This window comes from Populus alba, chromosome 6, assembly GCF_005239225.2.
Source record: "Populus alba chromosome 6, ASM523922v2, whole genome shotgun sequence".
Lineage (NCBI taxonomy): Eukaryota > Viridiplantae > Streptophyta > Magnoliopsida > Malpighiales > Salicaceae > Populus > Populus alba.
In genome coordinates this window covers 1,964,617-1,987,563 of record NC_133289.1, presented here as the reverse complement: position 1 = coordinate 1,987,563, position 22,947 = coordinate 1,964,617, and the positions used below count along the sequence as shown (strand labels likewise).

At 36.9% G+C, this 22,947-nt stretch overlaps 2 protein-coding genes and 1 pseudogene across 2 annotated transcripts; all 3 read left to right on the top strand.

Moving 5' to 3' along the window:
* The first annotated feature begins 4,996 nt into the window (after positions 1-4,996).
* LOC118052925 (7-deoxyloganetin glucosyltransferase-like) lies at positions 4,997-6,940 on the top strand (annotated as a pseudogene).
* Positions 6,941-9,623: 2,683 nt separating this feature from the next.
* On the top strand, positions 9,624-14,054 carry LOC140955750 (uncharacterized). The gene is made up of 4 exons (XM_073410253.1): positions 9,624-11,199; positions 11,285-11,933; positions 12,136-12,212; positions 13,879-14,054. Exons 1-4 carry the CDS (start codon positions 9,624-9,626, stop codon positions 14,052-14,054), a joined length of 2,478 nt encoding a protein of 825 aa, XP_073266354.1.
* A 7,470-nt stretch (positions 14,055-21,524) lies between these two features.
* LOC140955749 (7-deoxyloganetin glucosyltransferase-like) lies at positions 21,525-21,965 on the top strand. Its single transcript, XM_073410246.1, has one exon. The coding sequence runs from the start codon at positions 21,525-21,527 to the stop codon at positions 21,963-21,965; it is 441 nt and encodes a 146-aa protein (XP_073266347.1).
* Positions 21,966-22,947: the final 982 nt, after the last annotated feature.

Here is a 22,947-nt window from a genome sequence, read left to right as displayed (position 1 = left end):
ATATTTCATAGACATTAGATGAGACTTGGCTGATACAGAGCTTGCATTGATCCGAGTTTAAGAAAAAAAATAAAGGAATAATTAATCCGACCTCACTAGGTAAAAAACCCAAGTCAACCTGGGATTAAACATGAGTTAAAATATATTGATTTTTTTTAAAAAAAATTTGTTCGAAAGAAGTTTACTTTGATTATTTTATTTTATATATATATAAAATTGGTTCATCACGGGTTGACCCTTTCAACCTGTGACTGAGGTCTTGTTTCGATTTGATCTTTAAATTAGATTTTAAAACTATAATTGTCGCACGTGTGCGGCGTCGCAGCGATAGTCCACTCTCTCAGGTTTAATATGTCTATCTATTCCGGAAAATATAGAGAAATAAGGAATTCTTGTCTCTTATCAGTGAAAAAAAAAAAGAGAATGAGAGTCACCACCTAGTTTTTGGTTACTAGGAACCCTAACTGGTATCAGAGATCAGGTATGGAGATTGATTGCTTAAAGAGAATGTATTAACACCCCAAATACGCTCTACCTAAGGTAAGCTGCATTGTTTTATTGTCTGATAAAAAAATATAAGGTCTTGTCATGTTTTTTTAATTGTTGGTCCATCTATGGTTCAAGAAAAGCCTTCCTCAGTAAGGAAGTTCTTATCTTATAGGGTAAAACCTAATCGTTCTAATGTCTATAAAAGAACTACCCTTTTAATATCGAGACTACGTTTCACTTATAAATTCATAATCTCATACGTTAAAACAAAACAAAATATTTTTTTGATTTTTTGAAATATTGGTCAAGTTCTTGTGACTTTAATAAACTGGTTATTAAAGCCAAAATGCGCGCGCGCGCCCACACACACACACACACACACACACACACACACACACACACACACACATATATATATATATATATATATATATTAAATTTTTCTTTGTTGTATGAAAATACAATATAATTTTTTTTTTAGTTTTGAGAGACTTGACTGTGTGTATGAAAACAAAACAAAAATATTTTTTTAAAATGCTAGGAATTTTAATACCGGATTTTGTATTTTTATGATATAAAAATACAAACCAATATTAATCAAAATGGTGTAGAAAAATATTTGGGAAAATCATAAATTTTCAAATATATTTTTATTTTTATTTGTTTTAAAAAATGGAATTGGACCGGACCTCTGCTACAGGGTTGGACTCAGCCCAACCCTGGGGGCTGGGTTGATGATCTGGCCCGTGGCCACCAGGGCTAGTTACTGTACTCATGTACCCGTTAAATAATTAGCCAGTTAATGAGCATAGTAATCTGTTAAATAATTAGCTGGTTATGGTGCTCATGCATAGTAACCAGGTAATTATTTTTCCTTGCCTGCAGAAACGTGCACAATGCACATTCTGCATGCAAAGAAAAGAAATGTGAAACAGAGACGAGAGGGAGCGAAGAGTTACCTGTAATGGAGGCGCTCTAAGAGTTGGGCTGGTGGCAACTTGTATCTAGGGTGGCAGTGGCTGGGAACCTCGGTGGTGTTGCTGTAGTGGCAAACGGTGGCTGCTGCAAGGGACTACTTCTTCTTCTTCATGCTACCTTCTATTGCCTTTGCCCCTCTCCTGTGTTTATCATATTCTTCATCATTTATTCTCTGGCGGTGGCGGAGCAACAATGGCTCTTCTCCTTCCTCTTCCTTTTCTTTTGTCTTTCTCCTCCTTTCTGCTCTTTCACTCCCCTGTCTCTCTCTTTTGGTTTCTTCTTTTTTTCCGTTGCTCCCTTCCCCCTTCTGTTTCTATTTTTCTTCTACTTCTGTTTTCTCACGGTGCAGGTGCTATTATCGATGACTGGGAGGACGGTGGTAGCTAGCAGTGGCTCTGATGGTTGTGGCAGGAGGCCATTGTGGAGAGATAAATAGAGAGAGGAGTAGATGTATGCTGGGAACCCGGACAAAGGATGATTTTTTCTTAACTTTGAACCCTCGATCCTCCTTCCTTAGAACATGAAGATAAAATCTATTTATAGGTCGTTAAAGAGGGACACCGTTTCTCTTCTGGTGCAAAATCTTAGTTCTTGTTTTGACCCAAAAGCATACCAACCATCGGCTCAAAATAGCAATGATGAATTGTTAGTTTTGTGCAGGAAAATGGCTTGTCAGATTGGCCACTTTGGGACGGTGCCATTGCCTCTGTAGCTTCGATCAGCCTAAAATGCTTAACTAGCGTGTAGTCAGGTATCATAGGATTGTTTTAGTGTACCTTTAATCCAATTTGGTGAAGAAACAAGGCGCCAAATGCCTTGAGAAAGGGGACACCCAACCAGCCTCGCTGAAGAAGGAGATGAACAGTATCTTATGATTTAGTCCTTCAATTTGTGATTTATTTCTCTGTACACCCCTACTTGGCTTCAAACTTTTAATTTTGTTCAATTTTACCCATGAAGAACTTCAATTTAAACCCTAGATTTCGAGGCAGTTTTCCCTTTGGTCCTTGGTTTCAGATTTATACAATTTGACCTTTAATTGATAAATAAACTTTTAATTTCTTCAATTTGACCCCTAATTTGGTCAATTAAAGTCCCTTTATTCACGCGCATTTTCCATTTTGGTCATTGGTTTTGTATTTCTTCAATCAAGTCCCTAATTGGCCATCAAATTTTAATATCTATGTAATTAAGCCCTTGATTTGACCAAATCAACTCTAAAAAATTCTACTTTGACCCCATAACTTTAATTTCTTCTAATTAAAGCCTAAATTGACTTAAAAATAATTTTGTGTTGTAATCAACCCTCCATAAATTCAATTAAACCTTCAATAAAATTTAATTGAGTCCATAAACATTTGATTTTGTACTTTTCTTTCTCTAATCATTATCAACAAGCCTCTCATCGATCAATGATATACTATCAAATTCCAATGTTTTTATTTTTTTTAAACTCCTCAACTAATGTTTTTTGACATTTTCTAGGCGCGCTGACATCCTCTTTTCATGCTATATTTTTTGATTAATTGATTTTTTTTTAATTTTGTATTTTTTGTGCGGGAATTCAAAAAATGGGTTATAATAATAATAATAATAATTTTTATTTAATAATAGTAATAATAATGACGATGGTAATGGTGTTAGGAGGAGGAGGAGATTTTGGATAAAATTGGAACCATCTTTACCTGATTTCAATTCATGTACCACGTACCAAATCCACCTAATTACATCACCAAAAATTAAGGAAACTCATGTGTTTCGTCGAAGTAAATCAATCCGCACTATCTTCATACTCATCCCAAATAATAGTTTGGCATTCACTATGCAAATGTCTATAGCATCCTCTCTCTCTTTTTTTATTATTTATTTTTTTTATTTTAAGTTAATTAATAATTGAATTTTATAATTTATTTATAATTTGTTTTAATTTGTTTTATATGAGATTATTTCAGTATAATAATCTGGGTTGTAAGTTTAACAGATTAATTCAAGTTATTTTTATAATTTACTTTCTATAATATTGTTGTAGTTTCATGATCTGAGTCATAAGTTTGATGAGTTTACGTAGATTTACTCAGGTTATACGTGTGTGTGTGTGTGTAATGTTTTCTTAATTTTATCATTTAACATTAGGTAGATAGGTAGATTGAAAATTAGACTTTATAATTTATTTCAATTTACTTTCTATGAGGTTATCCTAACATTATAATTCGAGTTGTGGGTTTGACAGATTATTTTGGGTTAACTCGAGTCATTTTTTTATCTTATTTTTTAATTATTTTATTTTTAATTTCATCATTTAATATATTTCGGGTTGTTTGGGAAATGGACTTGATATTTTATTTTGATTTTCTTTATATAAAGTTATTATATTTTTATGATTCAAGTCGTGAATTTAACATGTTAACTCAGATTGATATGAGTTGATCTAATATGACCTCAAATATATATATTATTTTTTATATAAATATATTAAAATCATGAAAAATACTGAAAAACAATTTAATATTTTTTACAAGATGAACAATATTTTAAAAAAAAACGTAGAAGCAAGAGCAACATTAATTTCACGAGATTTTTCATGAAAAGAAGCTTGGCGTCTAGTGTTTGTGAAGGATTCAGTCAGCAGGAACCCAAAATCATTGAACCATTTGAACGTAAATATGATGTTTTGTCCTTGGGAAAATTAATACCAAGCAATAATTAGTTCAATATTTTTTTCCGTGATTTCAACTGAGAATATTCATGCCTTTGTGACTTTGCCAAGATGAAATGGCAATTTCTACGTTCTTATCTCATTCATGAATCTCGACAGATACGTCCTGATAATAATTGACAGCCGATAATAATTGACAGCAAGTTGTGATTGCACACAATGAACCTCTCTTCGCTTCTACGAAGAAGATGAAATTGATGATCTGTCCTCCTCCTTTAATTTCTTTTATAATGGACAGCATAGTTATAAAATCTTAACTCAGTGGTTTTATTCGATGACCCCTTCACTCGGAGTTCAGCCAGGGCTAAGTTTGGTTTTGGATTGTTGAAGAAGTTGATCGATCAAACTTGAGTGATTTATGAGAATTTGAGGCATAAACAATCTACTCCATGTTATATATATATATATATATATATATATATATATATATATATATATATATATAATGTTATTTCAATTTATTTATTTTTAATAAAACAACATCACTTTAATAAAATTTAATAAATTCAAGTTAACCCATCTTTAATTAAAAGAGTTTCATAATTTTTAAAGATCATGATTTGTCATAAAAATCATGTATGTTAATTTAATATGTCCTGTAATCAATTAGTTAATCACACGTGATATTATTATATTAATATATTTTTTAAATAAAAAATATTTTAAAAAATAACTATTATTATATTTTCAAACATTAATCACAATTATTTTAAATAATTTTTTTAAAAAAAGACACGATCCGAATTCCAACTTTTCCTTATAAAAACACCCTTACCTATCGTTGTGTGTATACACGTACAAAAATGGTAGCTTTGCTCTATATAGGGACAGAATCTCTATATTGTGTGTAGGCAATATATAGAGCAAATATTGAAAGAAAGTAAGAAACAAAGAATTAGAGAGATGATTTTAAATATTTTAGCTGACAAGCCTCATGCAGTTTGCATTCCCAGCCCAGCTCAGAGCCACATTAAGTCAATGCTTAAGCTATCAAAATTACTACATTACAAAGGTTTTCACATAACCTTTGTCAACATAGAGTTTAATCATAAACGTTTGCTTAAATCTAGAGGTCCTGATGCCATGAATGGCGTGCCCGATTTTCGGTTTGAATCCATTCCAGATGGCCTCCCTCCTTCAAATGAGAATGAAACCCAAGATGTCGCTGCACTTTGTGAGGCTGCCAAGAAGAACTTATTAGCTCCGTTTAATGACCTCCTCGACAAGCTTAATGATTCAGCATCTTCTAATGTGCCCCCAGTGACTTGCATCGTCTCTGATGGTTTCATGCCCGTCGCTATCGATGCTGCTGAGATGCGCCAAATTCCGATTGCTTTGTTCTTCACCATCTCTGCTTCCAGCTTCATGGGATTTAAACAATTTCAAGCACTCCGAGAGAAAGGTCTTACACCACTGAAAGGTATGAGCAATGAAAAAAAAAAATGTAACTATATATATTTTGATTGAGATTTTCTACTAGTTCATTGGATGGTCCGTGAACAAGGGAAAAGATCATTTTTATTCATTGACGTATCATTACCTTTTATCAAAAAGCTAATATATGAATTCATTTTATTTTATTTTTTGTTGCAGATGAGAGCTTTTTAAGTAATGGCTACTTGGACAAAGTTGTAGATTGGATCCCAGGAATGAGAGATATAAGGCTAAGAGACCTTCCAAGTTTTGTTCGTACAACAGATCCAAATGATCTTATGTTTAAATACTGCTTGGAATGTACTGGGCGGGCTTCTGAAGGCTCTGCAGTTATTTTCCATACTTTTGATGTTTTGGAGCAAGAAGTTCTGAATGCCCTTTACTCTATGTTTCCTCTAGTGTATACGATCGGTCCACTACAATTGCTTCTCAATCCGATTCAAGAAGTATATCTAAGTTCTATTGGATGCAATCTTTGGAAAGAAGAGGTTGAGTGTCTCCAATGGCTTGATTCCAACAAACCCAAGTCAGTAATATATGTGAATTTTGGTAGCATAACAACCGTTACGAAGGAACAGCTTGTTGAATTTGGCATGGGACTTGCTAAAAGTGGCCATCCATTTTTATGGATAATAAGGCCTGATATGGTCACTGGCGACTCCAAGATATTGCCTCCAAATTCACTGAAGAAACCAAGGAAAGAAGCTTTATTTGTAGTTGGTGTCCGCAAGAGGAAGTCCTCAACCACCCATCAATAGGAGGTTTCCTAACACATAGTGGATGGGGTTCAACAATTGAGAGCATTTCTTCTGGTGTGCCTATGCTTTGTTGGCCATTCTTTGTTGATCAGCAAACAAACTGTGGGTACACATGCTCTGAGTGGGGAATTGGAATGGAGACTGATAACAATGTGAAAAGAGATAAAGTGGAGAAGCTTGTGAGAGAGTTGATGGAGGGAGAGAAAGGTAAGAGCATGAAGAAGAAAGCCATGGAGTGGAAAAAACTAGCAGAGGAGGCCAATAGTCCAAGTGGTTCATCGTCTATGAATTTAGACAAATTGGTGAAGGAAGTGCTTTTGTCGTGAAAAAATAAAACAGCATGCTAAACTAAAGACAGTTAAAGCTGAAGACGAATGTATTGTTCTCAAGGTGACATGGTGGTTTCATTGTAATGAAGTGCTTTTTTTTTTATTATTTTTTTCACCTTTTTGTGTGAAGAAAGGGGCTGAAAGCCCTCAAAAGAAATTACAGTAGGCGAGGAGAGGAAAGGCAGAACCAATGAGATCACGATGCAATACAGGGAGCAATATATTGTTGAGGTAAACTCGTACATGAGTTGTGAAAACACATCAAGAACTAGCTGTGTAGCTGCTCTTTGCTCGACGGGCAATATTTTCATCAATTTACTTTTAGATTCACCCCCTTTTAATGGCCGAAGAAAGTTGAAGTCGAGTATGTAAAAACATAAGATCAAGTTGCAAATATATTCATAAAACTACTTAAATATAATGTTTTTTTTTTATCAAGATGAGAGACATGAAGTTTAAGGGGATTTTGAAAGTAAACCAAATTTCATTTCTAAAAAATAAAGGAACCAGTCTATCGGTTGAAAACTGGTTGACCGGCTTGAATAAGTTGAATTGGTCAAACAATTTAGAAATGGTCACCTAGTTCAGTTGGCATAATACAATTTATGTTCATATTAGAATTTCTTTGTATTAGTTTAACTTTTTTTTTAATCAAATGTAAGAATTATATAGATCAAAAATAGCAAGTCAAGCTTGTGGAACAAGCTAAGGCCAGCAGTACATTACATAAATCGGTGAAGGGAACAGACTCCCTATAACAGCCATTTACAATAGCAAAATAAACTAGCATATCAGCAAGACATGCTTGCGATTCAGCTGGAGACTAGCAGTACATTACATATATCATCAAAGGGAACAAACTCCCTTGAATAACCACAGAAATACATCAAGAAACCCAAAACAACCATAGCATTGAAACCGCCATGCACCTCAAAACCTGCAAACCAAAACTGCAGTTGATAGCAGTAAGTTAATCCCAAACAACATCTAGCCATCAATTAGCAACCAAGTCCAGCAGAAGCCAGAAATACATCAAGAAACCAGTCTACAAAAAGCAGTAGAACAACTAGGAAATCCCTAACAGCAGACCCAAAGGTCACCAGTCATTAGTACATAATAATTACAGGCAGTAAACTGCAACAAAATAGCAGAACAACTAGGATCCCAGACAACAGACCCAAAGGCCACCAATCCAGAACCAACATTAACCAAGCTAACAAAAGCATCAGCATATAGAACTAAAAGGGCTTAAGACCCAAAGCAGGTACAAATAACTAGTTCCTAAGACAAACCAAGGAACATCATAAGGAGGGTGAGGAAGAAGAAGTTGTGTTGCCTGTAGTCTCATTCGAAAAGGAGCTGTTGGAATGACTCTGTCGTGAGGTCTTCCATGATCGACTAGGAGTAGCAGCAGCCTTACTCCTGGTCAAATATCTTGATTGTCTAGGACTTATGCCTGTAAAAAGGCTTGTAATTCAACATTATAAACTAGTATAAAAAGAAAGAGAATAGCTAAGAGAGCTCAAAGAGAAACACTTAATAAAAGTATATCTTCCTCTCAATCTTCTTTTTATTCTTGAGTTTTTGACTTTGTATTACTATTTTTAACAAAGTGACTATAGATTGCTTCTTCAAATTCCATGTGAATGATGTGTCTCCCATGTAGAAAATAAAACTTTTGTTTTTTCTATCATTCATATCTTCATCCAATTATTATTATTATCACTATAGCCTACAACTTCAAAGTCATTAGAATAACCATATAATAAGCCAAAATCAACAGTACTTTTGATATACCGAAGAATTCGCTTCAAAGCTTTTAAGTGTGTCATAGCAGGTATCTTCACAAACCTATTCACAAGTCCTACTAAAAAAAAAATAAATTGGACGAGTGCATGTCAAATATCTCAAACTCCTAACTAAGCTTTTGAATGTTGTAGAGTTAATCTTCTCCCTTTCATCATTGTTTGACGTCTTTACTCCACACGCAACTGCAGTATTCACTTTTACACAATCCTTCATTTTGAACATTTTTAGAACCTCCCTTGCAAACTTCTCTTGATTCATAAAAATTCTATTTTCTCCGTGTTTAATTTCAATTCCTAAGAAGTAGGACATGAGACCAATATTTGTTATCTCAAACTCAAGAACAAGAAGTTTGAGAAAAGTATATACTTTTATTAAGTATTTCTCTCAAAGCTCTTTTGGCTATTCTCTCTCTTTTTTGTACTTGTTCATAATGTTGAATTACAAGCCTTCTTATAGGCATAAAGTTCCATACAATTAAGGAAGAATTAAACTAATATAAGAAAACTCTAATCTAAACAGCAATTGTATTCTGTCAACTAAATCAGTCAATTATTTTTGAACCGGTTGACCGGTTTTCAACCGGTAAACCGGTTTCTCTGTTTTTCAGAACTAGAACATAGTCTACTTTCAATATATAGAGAGCTCGAACCTCGAAACAGTCCGGCACATGAATTTCTGTTGTCGTGTTTTTTGTTAGCAACAAAAAAAAATTCCTTTGATGTAGGACATGAGGAAGAGGTAGCTGGAAGTTAATGCAGGACGTGAGGAAGGGGCCGCTGGAAGTTAATACTGTTAGCTAGTTATTTGATTCTGTTAGGATTTCTAGTTATTTGATTCTGTTAGGTCTTCTATCTTTTATTATTTCGTTTAATTATCATTAGTTGTTAGTGTTGGGAACAAATCAAACCTGTTTGATATTAGTTCCCAATTCCTTTAGGATTCTATTTTGTCTCTTTAAAAGCATAGAGGCAGGAAGGATGTTTTCATTATTAATTCATTCATCAATAAAATTGTTCATTGAACATAACTTCTCTCGTGGATTCGAGATCACTTAGCTTCCGCTACGTCAAGTGGTATCAGAGCCTAAGCTCTCAGCAAAAAAAATTTCTGATGGCACGCGATGATATTGGGAGTAGTCGTTCGACTGACGATGATCAGCGAATAAGGGCCATAGCAACCGGGGTTGTTACTGCCGCCATCAATGACATACGTCCACTATTCGATGGGGTTCCATTACTGCAGGCTAAGCTTGAGGAGGTTCTTCAAAGATTAGAGGCGTTGTCCCCTAATGGCAACAGGATAGACGATCAACGACGTGGAGGGGCAGATGAGATCACTTGTGGCCCGACGTCATTGACCCGTAATCCTGAAAACATACCACAATACCAAAACACACAATCATTACCTATGATGTCGTCAACCAATTTTCAAATTATTGAAACTGAAGATTGGGCTCCAAGGAGAACCCAAGGTGACCGAGATTATAAACTCAATGTGGAGATACCAATCTTCAGAGGAACACAAAATGTGGATGCATTTTTCTCTTGGATCGACGAGGTTGAGACGGGATTTGGGGTGATCGACTGCTCTGAAGATCGGAAACTCAAAGTGGTGGCCAATAAGCTAAAAGGATCAGCTGCAGCTTATTGGAAGTACTTGAAAAACAAACGAGTGCTAGATGGAAAACCTCCGATTGCAACGTGGGAGAAAATAAAAAGCAAATTCATGAGCAAGTTCTTACCTCCTGATTATGAGCAACGTTTATATGTCCAATTACAGAATTGCAAACAAGGGAATCGAACTGTGGAAGAGTACATCGACGAGTTCATTCGATTAAACTCACGAAACTTGCTACCAGACAATGAAAACATGCAAATCGCAAGGTTTAGAGGAGGTTTGAAACGGGACATACAGGATCAAATGAAGATGATTAATACATTCACACTCGGCCAAGCTTTCGATTTGGCACGAAAAGCTGAAGAACCAATCCGAACACCATTTGTACGACCCAGGTTTACAAACCAGCAGTACCAAGCCGGACCAAGCAGAGTAACACCTGCAACTGAACCAACCAATGAGACCGTGGCGGCTGAACATCGACCAAGGAGAGCTGCACCACAACTAGCACCAAACCCCTATGCTAGACCAACACCCTCGCTATGTTACAGATGTCATCAACCAGGACACCGATTGAATCAATGTCCACAAAGACCTGCTGTCCATTTTGCTGAAGGTGGCTATGACGTAGCAGGAGATGATGATCATGATACAGAGGTGGTTGACGGAATTGAGGAGGGTGAGGAGGACGACTTTGTTGGAATGGTGATGCGTCAACCATGTGACATTCAAGAAAAAAAAATAATAACAACATCAACTCAGTGCAATTCAATAGAAAATCTGGCAGCAGAACAAAGTGGGAAGGAAAAATTCAATTGCATTGTTCAAAGGGTTTTTTTGACACCAAAAAAGGGACTAGAGATTTCGACTCGCCATCAAGTTTTTCGAACCAATGCCATTATCAATGGAGTGATAGCAAAGGTAGTAATAGACACAGGAAGTTCTGAAAACTTAGTGTCCAAAGAACTGGTTCAAAAAGTGAAACTAACCACTGAGAAGCACCCACAACCATATGGTCTACGTTGGATTCGAAAGGTGGAAGGCGTTGCTGATGTGGTGAACGAAGTGTGTAGGGTACCATTATCAATTGGTAAAAATTGTGTGTGATGTAGTGGTGATGGATGCTTATCAAGATGAAATTGTGTGTGATGTAGTGGTGATGGATGCTTGCCAGATTTTGTTAGGAAGGCCATGGCAGTACGATGTAGACATCAGTTTCAAAGGGAGGGCCAATACCTATGAATTCTGGTGGAAAGGGAAACACATCATCTTGAAGCCACCCATTTTAAAGACAGAGGCACGACAAGTGGAGGGAGAAAGTCTTTTAACCATAGCATCAAAACATGTGACTGAGGAGTGCAGAGCTTGTGCGTTACTAGCTCAAGAGGAGGACACAAGAGAGGAAAGAATACCTGAAAAGGTCCTCCCTTTAGTGACCGAATTTTCTGATATAACACCTGCAGAGCTACCAATGGGTTTGCCACCAATGAGAGACATACAACATCACATAGATTTGATTCCAGGAGCCAGCTTACCAAACTTAGCACATTATAGAATGAGTCCCCAACAACACAAGATACTACAGGATCAAGTTGATGACTTATTATGTAGAGGATACATCCAGGAGAGCAAGAGCCCGTGTGCAGTACCGGCATTACTAGTCCCCAAGAAAGATGGCACCTGGCGAATGTGTATCGACAGCCGAGCAATCAATAGAATCACCATCCGTTACCGGCATCCAATACCTACTATCCAAGACATGATCGACCAATTGGGAGGAGCATTATTAATTGGGAGGAGCCCGTGTGCAGTACCGGCATTACTAGTCCCCAAGGATGTTTTCATTATTAATTCATTCATCAATAAAATTGTTCATTGAACACAACTTCTCTCGTGGATTCGAGATCACTTAGCTTCCGCTACGTCATCCTTCTTCTTGTTATTTTTTCGAAAAGACAATAAAATCCCTTCATTAAAATCTCATTTCCTTCTGTATACTTTCCAGACATGATGATGCTGATTTGCAGAACATCTCTCCAGCAGCAATCGATACCAATGACCATGCTACAATAATTGGTTTCGGTGATAATTTTTCCCACCCTAAATTTTGGTGTTCTTTTAGCTGCAAGCAAAAAACTTTCTGTTTCGATGTGATCGTTTTTAAATGTATGCTTCTCAGCTTGAAATCATGATTGAACCGGCTTAAAGTCGCTTTTTGATGTGGAGTGTGATTAAATTACATATATAAGAGTAAGTTTTCAAAGCCTATTATGTAGTATGGCTTTGCATCATTAACAAATCATGAAGAAAAGTTGAAGTAATGCTAGTCCCATTGTATTAGTTAATGTTTTATTGGATGCATGAGATTAACGTGTCCTGGAGATGTAGACTTCTTTGCTAGGAAATTGCATCTCTCTTTATTATAAAGTAATTAATCAATTATTGGTGGTCTTTCACCGATTAAGATCCTATTTGGAATTGGGATTGCGAAGCTGAAATTTTTGGATATTTTTCAAAAATATATTTATTTTGAAAAAAAAATATATAATTAATTTTTTTAGTATTTTTTCAATAATTTTAATGTAATGATATCAAAAAATAAATAAAAAATAATTTGATATATTTTCAAACAAAAAACTCTTTTAAAAATTATCCACATAATAATAACAATTTGAATTTTCCTTTCTTTCACTTCTATAAACAAACTAAAACTCTAAGATCAAAATAGCTAAAACTGGAGTCTTATTTTTTTTTTTTAAAGTGTTTTTTTATTTGAAAATATTTTTATTATTTTTGAAATTAGCACCTTAAAATAATTGAATAATAATAATAATAAAAAAGCATTAATTTACTGTGTTTTTCTACTGCATCATTCATTGTACTTGGGGTTAGGTCGTTGTCAACTACTCGAGGATCCACTTTAATGGAAGTGCAAAATAATACAGATAGAAGGACAACGTTTAAAAGGTTTAAAGGCAAATAATTACTTTTTTTTTAATTATTGATAGATAAATCTTGAAAGGATACCTTCAAGATATTTGGAATTCGTTGAAAAAGAAAAACCAATAAACAACGAGGAAAGAATAACTCGTCAAAACATGTGCATGGTGGTTGATAAATTATTGACTATTTTTATCATGCATTGAATTATATATGTTCATTCAATTTAAATTTACTAGTTTAGACTTAAATGTTCTTATCCCTAATTTAATTTTGGTATACTATGAAGGCATATCCTCCTCACATCTTACTCTGATGTGTAAGATCACCGCTCCATTTCTATAGTAACGACTGTTTCCGGCCTTTCTAACGTGAAACGTTTTTGACGGACGGCAGCCTGACATTCATGCATAGACAACCACGAAAATTTTCCCGTTATCAAAGTACTGTTATATAAGCCATTAATTTCCAAGTCCCGCATCAGTCTAGAATAATGATTTTAATTAGATTAAAATTAAAAGAGAAGATAAAATCCATATTGTACCTCTACAGAAAGTCTTGTTGATAAGAAAAGGTATCCTGTGTAAAGAGCTAGCTTCACTTTGACAGACGATTTTAGCAAAACAATTACTCTAAAGAAAGAGTTAGAGAAAGAAGGAAAGAGCTAGAGACATGTTTCGCAAAATCTTAGCTGGCAAGCCTCATGTAATCTGTATTCCCTGTCCAGCTCAAAGCCATGTAAAGGCAATGCTTAAACTAGCAAAACTACTGCATTCCCGAGGTTTTCTCATAACCTTTGTGAACACAGAGTTCAACCATAGACGCATGCTTAAATCTAGAGGTCCTTTTTCCCTGAATGGCTTGCCCGACTTTCGGTTCGAATCTATCCCAGATGGCCTCCCTCCTTCAGATGAGAATGCTACCCAAGATGGACAGGCAATTTTGGAGGCTTGCAAGAAGAACTTGCTAGCTGATTTTCAATAATAATAATAATAATAATAATAATAATAATTTTTATTTAATAATAGTGATGATGGTAATGGTGTTAGGTGGAGGAGGAGATTTTGGATAAAATTAGAACCATCTTTACCTGATTTCAATTCATGTACCATGCACCAAATCCACCTAATTACATCACCAAATATTAAGGAAACCACATGTTTTCGTCGAAGTAAATCAATCCGCACTATCTTCATACTCATCCCAGATAATAGAATGGCATTCACTATGCAAATGTCTATAGCAACCTCTCTCTCTCTCTCTCTCTCTCTCCCTCTCTCTCCCTCTCTATCTATCTCTTAATCTTAAGTTAATTGATAATTGAATTTTATAATTTTTTTTAAATTAGTTTTATATGAGATTATTTCAGTATAATGATCCGGGTTGTAAATTTAACATATTGATTCAAGTTATTTTTTACAATTTACTTTCTATAATATTATTTTAGTTTCATGATCTGAATCATAGGTTTGATGAGTTTACCTGAATTTACTCAGGTTTAATTTTCAATTATAAAGTTTAATTTTCAATCTACCTATCTATCTAATGTTAAATGATAAAATTAAAAAAAAAATTATATTTTTAAACATTATATATATAATTTTTTTTTTAATTTATCATTTAACATTAGGTAGATTGAAAATTAGACTTAATGATTTTATTTCAATTTACTTTTTATGAGGTTACATAATTCGAGTTGTGGGTTTGACAAATTATTTTAGGTTGACTCGGGTCATTTTTTTTTTGTTTTATTTTTTAATTATTTAATTTTCAATTTCATCATTTAATAAATATCGGGTTGTTTGGGAAATGGACTTCATATTTTGTTTTGATTTTCTTTATATAAAGTTATAGTTTTATGATTCAGGTCGTAAATTTGACATGTTAACTTAGATTGATATATGTTGATTTAATATGACCTCAAATTTATATATTTTTTTATTTTTGATATAAATAAATTAAAATCATGAAAAAATAGTAAAAAAACAATTTAAATTTTTCTTACAAGATGAACAATATTTTAAAACAAAACGTAGAAGCAAGAGCAACATTAATTTCACGAGAATTTTTCAAGAAAAGAAGCGTGGCGTGTAGTGTTTGAGAAGGATTCAGTCAAGCAGGAACCCAAATTCATTGAACCATTGAACGTAAATATGATGTTTGTCCTTGGGGAAAATTAAAACCAAGCAATCACTAGTTCACTATTTTTGCCGTGATTTCAACCCAGATGAAATGTCAATTTGGTGAGAATATTCATGCCTTTGTGACTTTGCAAGATGAAATGGCAATTTCTACGTTCTTATCTCATTCATGAATCTCGACAGATACGTCCTGATAATAATTGACAGCCGATAATAATTGACAGCAAGTTGTGATTGCACACAATGAACCTCTCTTCGCTTCTACGAAGAAGATGAAATTGATGATCTGTCCTCCTCCTTAATTCTTTTTATAATGGACAGCATAGTTATAAAATCTTAACTCAGTGGTTTTATACGATGACCCCTTCACTCGGAGTTCAGCCGGGGCTAAGTTTGGTTTTGAATTGTTGAAGAAGTTGATCGTTCAAACTGAGTGATTTATGAGAATCTGAGGCATAAACAATCTAGTCCATATATATATATGTTATTTTAATTTATTTATTTTTAATAAAATAATATTATTTTAATAAAATTTAATAAATTCGAGTTAACCCATCTTTAATTAAAAAAGTTTTGTAATTTTAAAGATCATGATTTATCATAAAAATCATGTATGTTATGGCAATTTAATATCTCTTATAATCAATTAGATAATCATATGATGATTATATATATAATATGTTTTCTAAACAAAATATACTTTAAAAAATAATTATTATCTTACTGTCAGACACTAATTACAATCATTTTAAATAAAAAATTTTAGAAAAAAACTCAATCCGAGTTTCAAACTTTTCCTTATAAAAACACCCTTACCTTTCGCTGGTGTGTTTACACGTCCAAAAATTGTAGCTTTGCTCTATATAGGACAGAATCTCTATATTGTGTGTAGGCAATATATAGAGCAAATATTGAAAGAAAGTAAGAAACAAAGAAATTAGAGAGATGATTTTTAATAATTTAGCTGACAAGCCTCATGCAGTTTGCATTCCCAGCCCAGCTCAGAGCCACATTAAGTCAATGCTTAAGCTATCAAAAAATTACTACATTACAAAGGTTTTCACATAACCTTTGTCAACACAGAGTTTAATCATAAACGTTTGCTTAAATCTAGAGGTCCTGATGCCATGAATGGCGTGCGCCGATTTTCGGTTTGAATCCATTCCAGATGGCCCTCCCTCCTTCAAATCAGAATGAAACCCAAGATGTCGCTGCACTTGTGAGGCTGCCAAGAAGAACTTATTAGCTCCGTTTAATGACCTCCTCGACAAGCTTAATGATCAGCATCTTCTAATGTGAACCCCAGTGACTTGCATCGTCTCTGATGGTTTTCATGCCCCGTCGCTATCGATGCTGCTGAGAGGCGCCAAATTCCGATTGCTTTGTTCTTCACCATCTCTGCTTCCAGCTTCATGGGATTTAAACAATTTCAAGCACTCCGAGAGAAAGGTCTTACACCACTGAAAGGTATGAGCAAGGAAAAAAAAAAAATGTATTTTGATTAAGATTTTCTACTAGTTCATTGTATGGTCCGTGAACAAGGGAAAAAGGTCATTTTTATTCATAGACGTTGCGTTACCTTTTATCAAAAAGCTAATATATGAATTCAATTTTATTTTTTTTGTTGCAGATGAGAGCTTTTTAAGTAATGGCTACTTGGACAAAGTTGTAGATTGGATCCCAGGAATGAGAGATATAAGGCTAAGTTGTAGATTGGATCCAAGTTTTGTTCGTACAATGGCTTGATTCCAACAAACCCAAGTCAGTAATATATGTGAATTTTGGTAGCATAACAACCGTCACGAAGGAACAGCTCGTTGAATTTGGCATGGGACTTGCTAAAAGTGGCCATCCATTTTTATGGATAATAAGGCCTTGTTAGGTTTGTTAGGTGTGTTGCCATTTAATGTGCCTAACATTACCATTGACCAGCAGCCTTTGTTGAAGAAGATGGCAGCCACCATTGACTGCAGCTGCAGCTGCTGGAAAATGAAGAAGAGAAGCCACCATTCCTACTATAAATAGGCACTAAGTGTAGAGAGCTAAATGAGAGAGAGTTGAGAGAAAGAAAGATGTGAGAAATGTAGGAGAGAGTGGGCTGCCAAGGCAGCCAGCAGTAGCTGCCATTGCAGCACTGAGAAGAGAGAAATAGAGTGAGGTTGAGAGTTGCCAAAAAGGAGATGATTCCTCCTCCTCTATTGTTGTAAATCTTGTTCTCTCCCTATATAATCAAATGGCTTCTCCCGTGGATGTAGGCGGTTTGCCGAACCACGTTAAATATTGTGTCAGTGTGCTTGCCCTCGGATGAGCAATTATCAGTACATCACCGGTCGGAATTCCCTACAATTGGTATCAGAGCATATGGTTTAAGTGGTGCTTTTGATTTTTTTGCTCAAAAATGAAAGTTGTCAAATGTTGTTTTGACCATCCCACTGTGTAGAGGAGGCCGAGACGAAGCCACTGGTGAAAACGGCGTCAAAATCGGACGTCGGACATGGCCGCACTCTCCATCACTCTCCGTGAGGTGGCGGCCACGCGCGCAGACGCGCCCCACGTGTCTTCTTCACCCGGATGAGTTGACCCGACCCGAATACCAGTTGACCCGACCCATGTGAACAGTAGACATGAACAGTGACAGTGCCATGAACAGTACTATGCAAAGGATGACATCAGCATGATGCAAGGATGACATCAGAGTACACAGTCAGCAAGGAATTGACTAGTCAACATCCATGTCAGCATAGGGGGACCCACCTGCCACGTCATCAGCCGCGAGCCGAGCCACGACGAGCCGAGGGAGCCGAGCCTAATTGGAGCTGAGCCGAGCCGCGAGCCGAGGGATAGGATCCAGTGGAGCTGATCCTACGTGCAACCGGATCTGAAATTGAATCTGAGCCGTTGATCAGGTCAGAATTGTTTTGATCAAAACTTAGCCGTCTGAAGTGCGATTTGGACGATTCAAGACATGTTTCCAGCTAATTTGATCATTCCGGATGCAATGGTATGGTCCGATCGTTGAGATTCAAGACCGAAAATGGCAGTGGTGAATTATTGAAGAGAGATTGCCCGATCAGGAGGCATCTGAAGGTCATCCTGGTGGTCGATGGAGATGAAGAAGAAGAAGGTGCACATGTTTACCCAATTACATGTGCTGAACTGTTAAATGGGAAAATTTTAATGCCTTGATGGAAGGCAAAATTGGGACACTCAGGACACCCGAGATGTGGACGATTTGAGGTGTAGAGTGAAAACTGATGAAGACCAATCTTGTCGAATCTAAGCACTGGTAGTCTCGCCAGATGTTGAGAAATCAGGTATAAAACCGGGATACCCCAGATCACTTGTAAAGGAAAGCCGCAACAAAGCTAGCAAATGGTTGTATATACAAAAAGGCAGTACGGTGGATAGATACGTTCTAAGAAGTTCTGTCTAGGAGATTGGGTTTTAAGCGGGACCGTTGTGACCCCTCCAAATCTTTCCTGGGAACTTGCTTAGTTGAAGGATCATCCACACAGTACTATTTTTGTATATGTAACAGTTTGTAATGAAACTGTTGAAGACTAGCAGGATGATGGCACAAAGGAACAATTGGGTTCCGTATGATCAAGGATCTGATGGAGTGGTGATTTCTCCAAAGAAGTTAGATTCAGTGACTGTGATTTCTCGAAGGGAGAATTGATGAAGACCCTGATAATGGAAGAGAAATACAGCAAGGGGATAAAGATTGGCACCCTATTTTGACTTGGATAAATGTTGTGACAGGATGAGCTGCTGTCAAACATAAAAGCAAAGAATAGGGAGAAATCTGGAGAACCGGAATTGCACGAGAGCACATGGAGATTGTGCAGGAGTACCCGTAGGATCCAACGAGGTATTGTAATGAGACAATAGGTGCAAGGAGAAGAAGAGTTCCCAGATGAAGCTCAGAGCAGAGACTGTGTGAAAAAGTTGTACAACAAGAAGTCTCTTGTGCTCTTGATGAAGGCAACAAGCGAGGACATTTCCAGTGCATGCAAGGATGGAAAGATGAGCTGTTGCAGAGGCACCTAATTGAGGGGGTGCGAACGCCTATGATGAAAGGCGAAGACACCAAAGAGAGTTGGTGTGGGTGGAGCTATCAAACAGAAAGGCATAGAAGCTCCAAACATAGAAAATGAGATGGAAGATTGCGTAGAGTGCACCGCAACTCTCTCTTTCTATGTGATCAGTGGTAGTGATCTCTCCCAAGTCCACATGGTGGTAGAGAATCTTGGAGCCACTAGAGACATCCCCTATGAAGGAGGATGTGGCCGTTTCATGATGACGAGTATAGACACCTCAGATGGAAGGTGTGTGGGCCAAGATTAGAGACTTGGTTCAGACCACCCCATGACGACAGACAGAGACACCTTAGATAGAAGGTGTGAGGACCATGGTATGAGTCCATGTTCAGGCCATCTCATGACGACAGGCGAAGACACCTCAGACAGAAGGTGTGAGGACCATGATATGAGTCCAAGATCAGGTCGTCTCATGATGACAGGCAGAGACACCTCAGATGAAAGGTGTGAGGACCATGATATGAGTCCATGTTCAGACCGTCTCATGACGACAGGCGAAGACACCTTAGACAGAAGGTGTGAGGACCATGATATGAGTCCAAGATCAGGTCGTCTCATGATGACAGGCGGAGACACCTCAGATGAAAGGTGTGAGGACCTTGATATGAGTCCATGTTCAGGCCGTCTCATGACGAGCAGAAACACCTCGGATGGATGGTGTGAGGGCCGTAATGTGAGCCCATTTCAGACCGCCGCATGACAACGGGCGGAGACACCTCAGAGGAAGGTATGGGCCACGATGTGAGCCCAGATTCAAACCGTCGCATGATGACGAGCGGAGACACCTCAGAAGAGGTGTGTGGGCCATGATAGGAGCCCCAGATTTAGACCGCCACATGACGACGAGCGGAGACACCTGAGGAGAAGGTGTGAGGGCCAGGATAGAAGCCCCAATTCAGAACGCCCCAGAGCCGATGTGATGGCCAGATATGAGTGGACAAGTGTATAGCCAATGAAGTGGCTATGATGAGTATGAAGACAAATGCAGGATTGACTTTCATGGATATTGCCCCCATGCTAAAGATCAATGAGCTAGAAGACATTTGCCTTGAACAATAAGTGGGTGACTTGTGGAGCATTAAGACGCGACTGCTATGAAGGAGCAGAGGGCATGCGCAGGTTCCGGGAACAAGTTGACTCTTGTCAAGGTGGTGAGCTCGGAGATGGCATTGTAATACTCAGAGTATGAAGATTGATATGGATCAATCTGTAATGGGCTGCCCCCATAAGTAAAGGTGGATAGCTACCCGAACTCTTGAGACTAAGAGTGAGAGACTCATGGAGAAGTAAGGCGTGGTTCCTAAGGTGGAACAGAGGGCAGACGCAACTCCTGGATGAGTAGACTCTTGGAAGAGTGGTGAGCTCGTGATCACATTAAAATACTCAATGACTGTCACACTTGGGAATATCAGTTTGAGGGGGTGTTGTAAGCCTTGATGTAAGGCTTGATAAATCATTTCGGGCCAAGCATGGTTGATATGCTTGAAGGAATGTTGTTCCAGAGACAAACATTTAAACACTCTTCAGATGAGATGTAACAAACCATCTGGTTGAAGTGATCCTTTGGAGTGAGCAAAGGGTGCTTAGTTGACTCTGGTGATTGAAAGGTTTGGCGAGTACCTGTAAACTTGGCCGGAGACGCTCTTGGAATGGTAAGCTTGGAAGAGCTGCAGGATGCAAGATTGTGCTGAAGAAGCAAGAGGACAATTGCCCATATAAATGTCAAAGGGGGTGATTGTTAGGTTTGTTAGGTGTGTTGCCATTTAATGTGCCTAACATTACCATTGACCAGCAGCCTTTGTTGAAGAAGATGGCAGCCACCATTGACTGCAGCTGCAGCTGCTGGAAAATGAAGAAGAGAAGCCACCATTCCTACTATAAATAGGCACTAAGTGTAGAGAGCTAAATGAGAGAGAGTTGAGAGAAAAGAAGATGTGAGAAATGTAGGAGAGAGTGGGCTGCCAAGGCAGCCAGCAGTAGCTGCCATTGCAGCACTGAGAAGAGAGAAATAGAGTGAGGTTGAGAGTTGCCAAAAAGGAGATGATTCCTCCTCCTCTATTGTTGTAAATCTTGTTCTCTCCCTATATAATCAAATGGCTTCTCCCGTGGATGTAGGCGGTTTGCCGAACCACGTTAAATATTGTGTCAGTGTGCTTGCCCTCCGATGAGCAATTATCAGTACATCACCGGTCGGAATTCCCTTCAGGCCTGATATGGTCACTGGCGACTCCAAGATATTGCCTCCAGAATTCACTGAAGAAACCATGGAAAGAAGCTTTATTTGTAGTTGGTGTCCGCAAGAGGAAGTCCTCAACCACCCATCAATAGGAGGTTTCCTAACACATAGTGGATGGGGTTCAACAATTGAGAGCCTTTCTTCTGGTGTGACTATGCTTTGTTGGCCATTCTTTGCTGATCAGCAAACAAACTGTAGGTACACATGCTCTGAGTGGGGAATTGGAATGGAGATTGATAACAATGTGAAAAGAGATAAAGTGGAGAAGCTTGTGAGAGAGTTGATGGAGGGAGAGAAAGGTAAGAGCATGAAGAAGAAAGCCATGGAGTGGAAAAAACTAGCAGAGGAGGCCAATGGTCCAAGTGGTTCATCGTCTATGAATTTAGACAAATTGGTGAAGGAAGTGCTTTTGTCGTGAAAAAATAAAACAGCATGCTAAACTAAAGACAGTTAAAGCTGAAGACGAATGTATTGTTCTCAAGGTGACATGGTGGTTTCATTGTAATGAAGTGCTTTTTTTTTATTATTTTTTTCACCTTTTTGTGTGAAGAAAGGGGCTGAAAGCCCTCAAAAGAAATTACAGTAGGCGAGGAGAGGAAAGGCAGAACCAATGATGAGATCACGATGCAATACAGGGAGCAATATATTGTTGAGGTAAACTCGTACATGAGTTGTGAAAACATATCAAGAACTATCTGTGTAGCTGCTCTTTGCTCGACAGGCAATATTTTCATCAATTTACTTTTAGATTCACCCCCTTTTAATGGCCGAAGATTGAGAAACTATTATAATTTTATTTTATTATAGTAAAAACTAAAAGAGTTAGAGGTTTCCTTTAGCAATTTTCGATGTTAATTACTGTTCATCCTTTTATATTTTACTTTGAATTTCAGCATTGTATTTTTTTTATATAAATTTTTAATTTGATCATCAGATTTTTATTTTGTATAATTAAGTTTTTTTTATTGCAAATTTAAACCTAATTACATATTATTTTGAGAGTGAAAGTTGAATTGCAAGATAAAGAACTGAATTAAAAAACATGGATGGGGAAAAATAAATAGCGAATGCACCCTTTCATTGTGTATACCAAGGACCACGATTTGTGATAAAGATGATGTATTCAAATATACTGAAAATAAACACAAATAAAAATTACAAACAAGTAGATTTATGGTGTTTTTAAAACACAAATTATATATTATTGGAGAAATAATATAAACATTCAACTCAACCCTAATACAATTTCAAAACCTAAAATTTCACTCTTGCACAATGCTTTTCTTAAACATGCATTTTCTCACTCTCATAGTTGCATTATCTTCCTCTCTCTTTTTTTATTGATCTCACTCTCTTGTCTGTCTCTGTTTAGAAATGAAATGAGAGCTTTTGTAGCAACC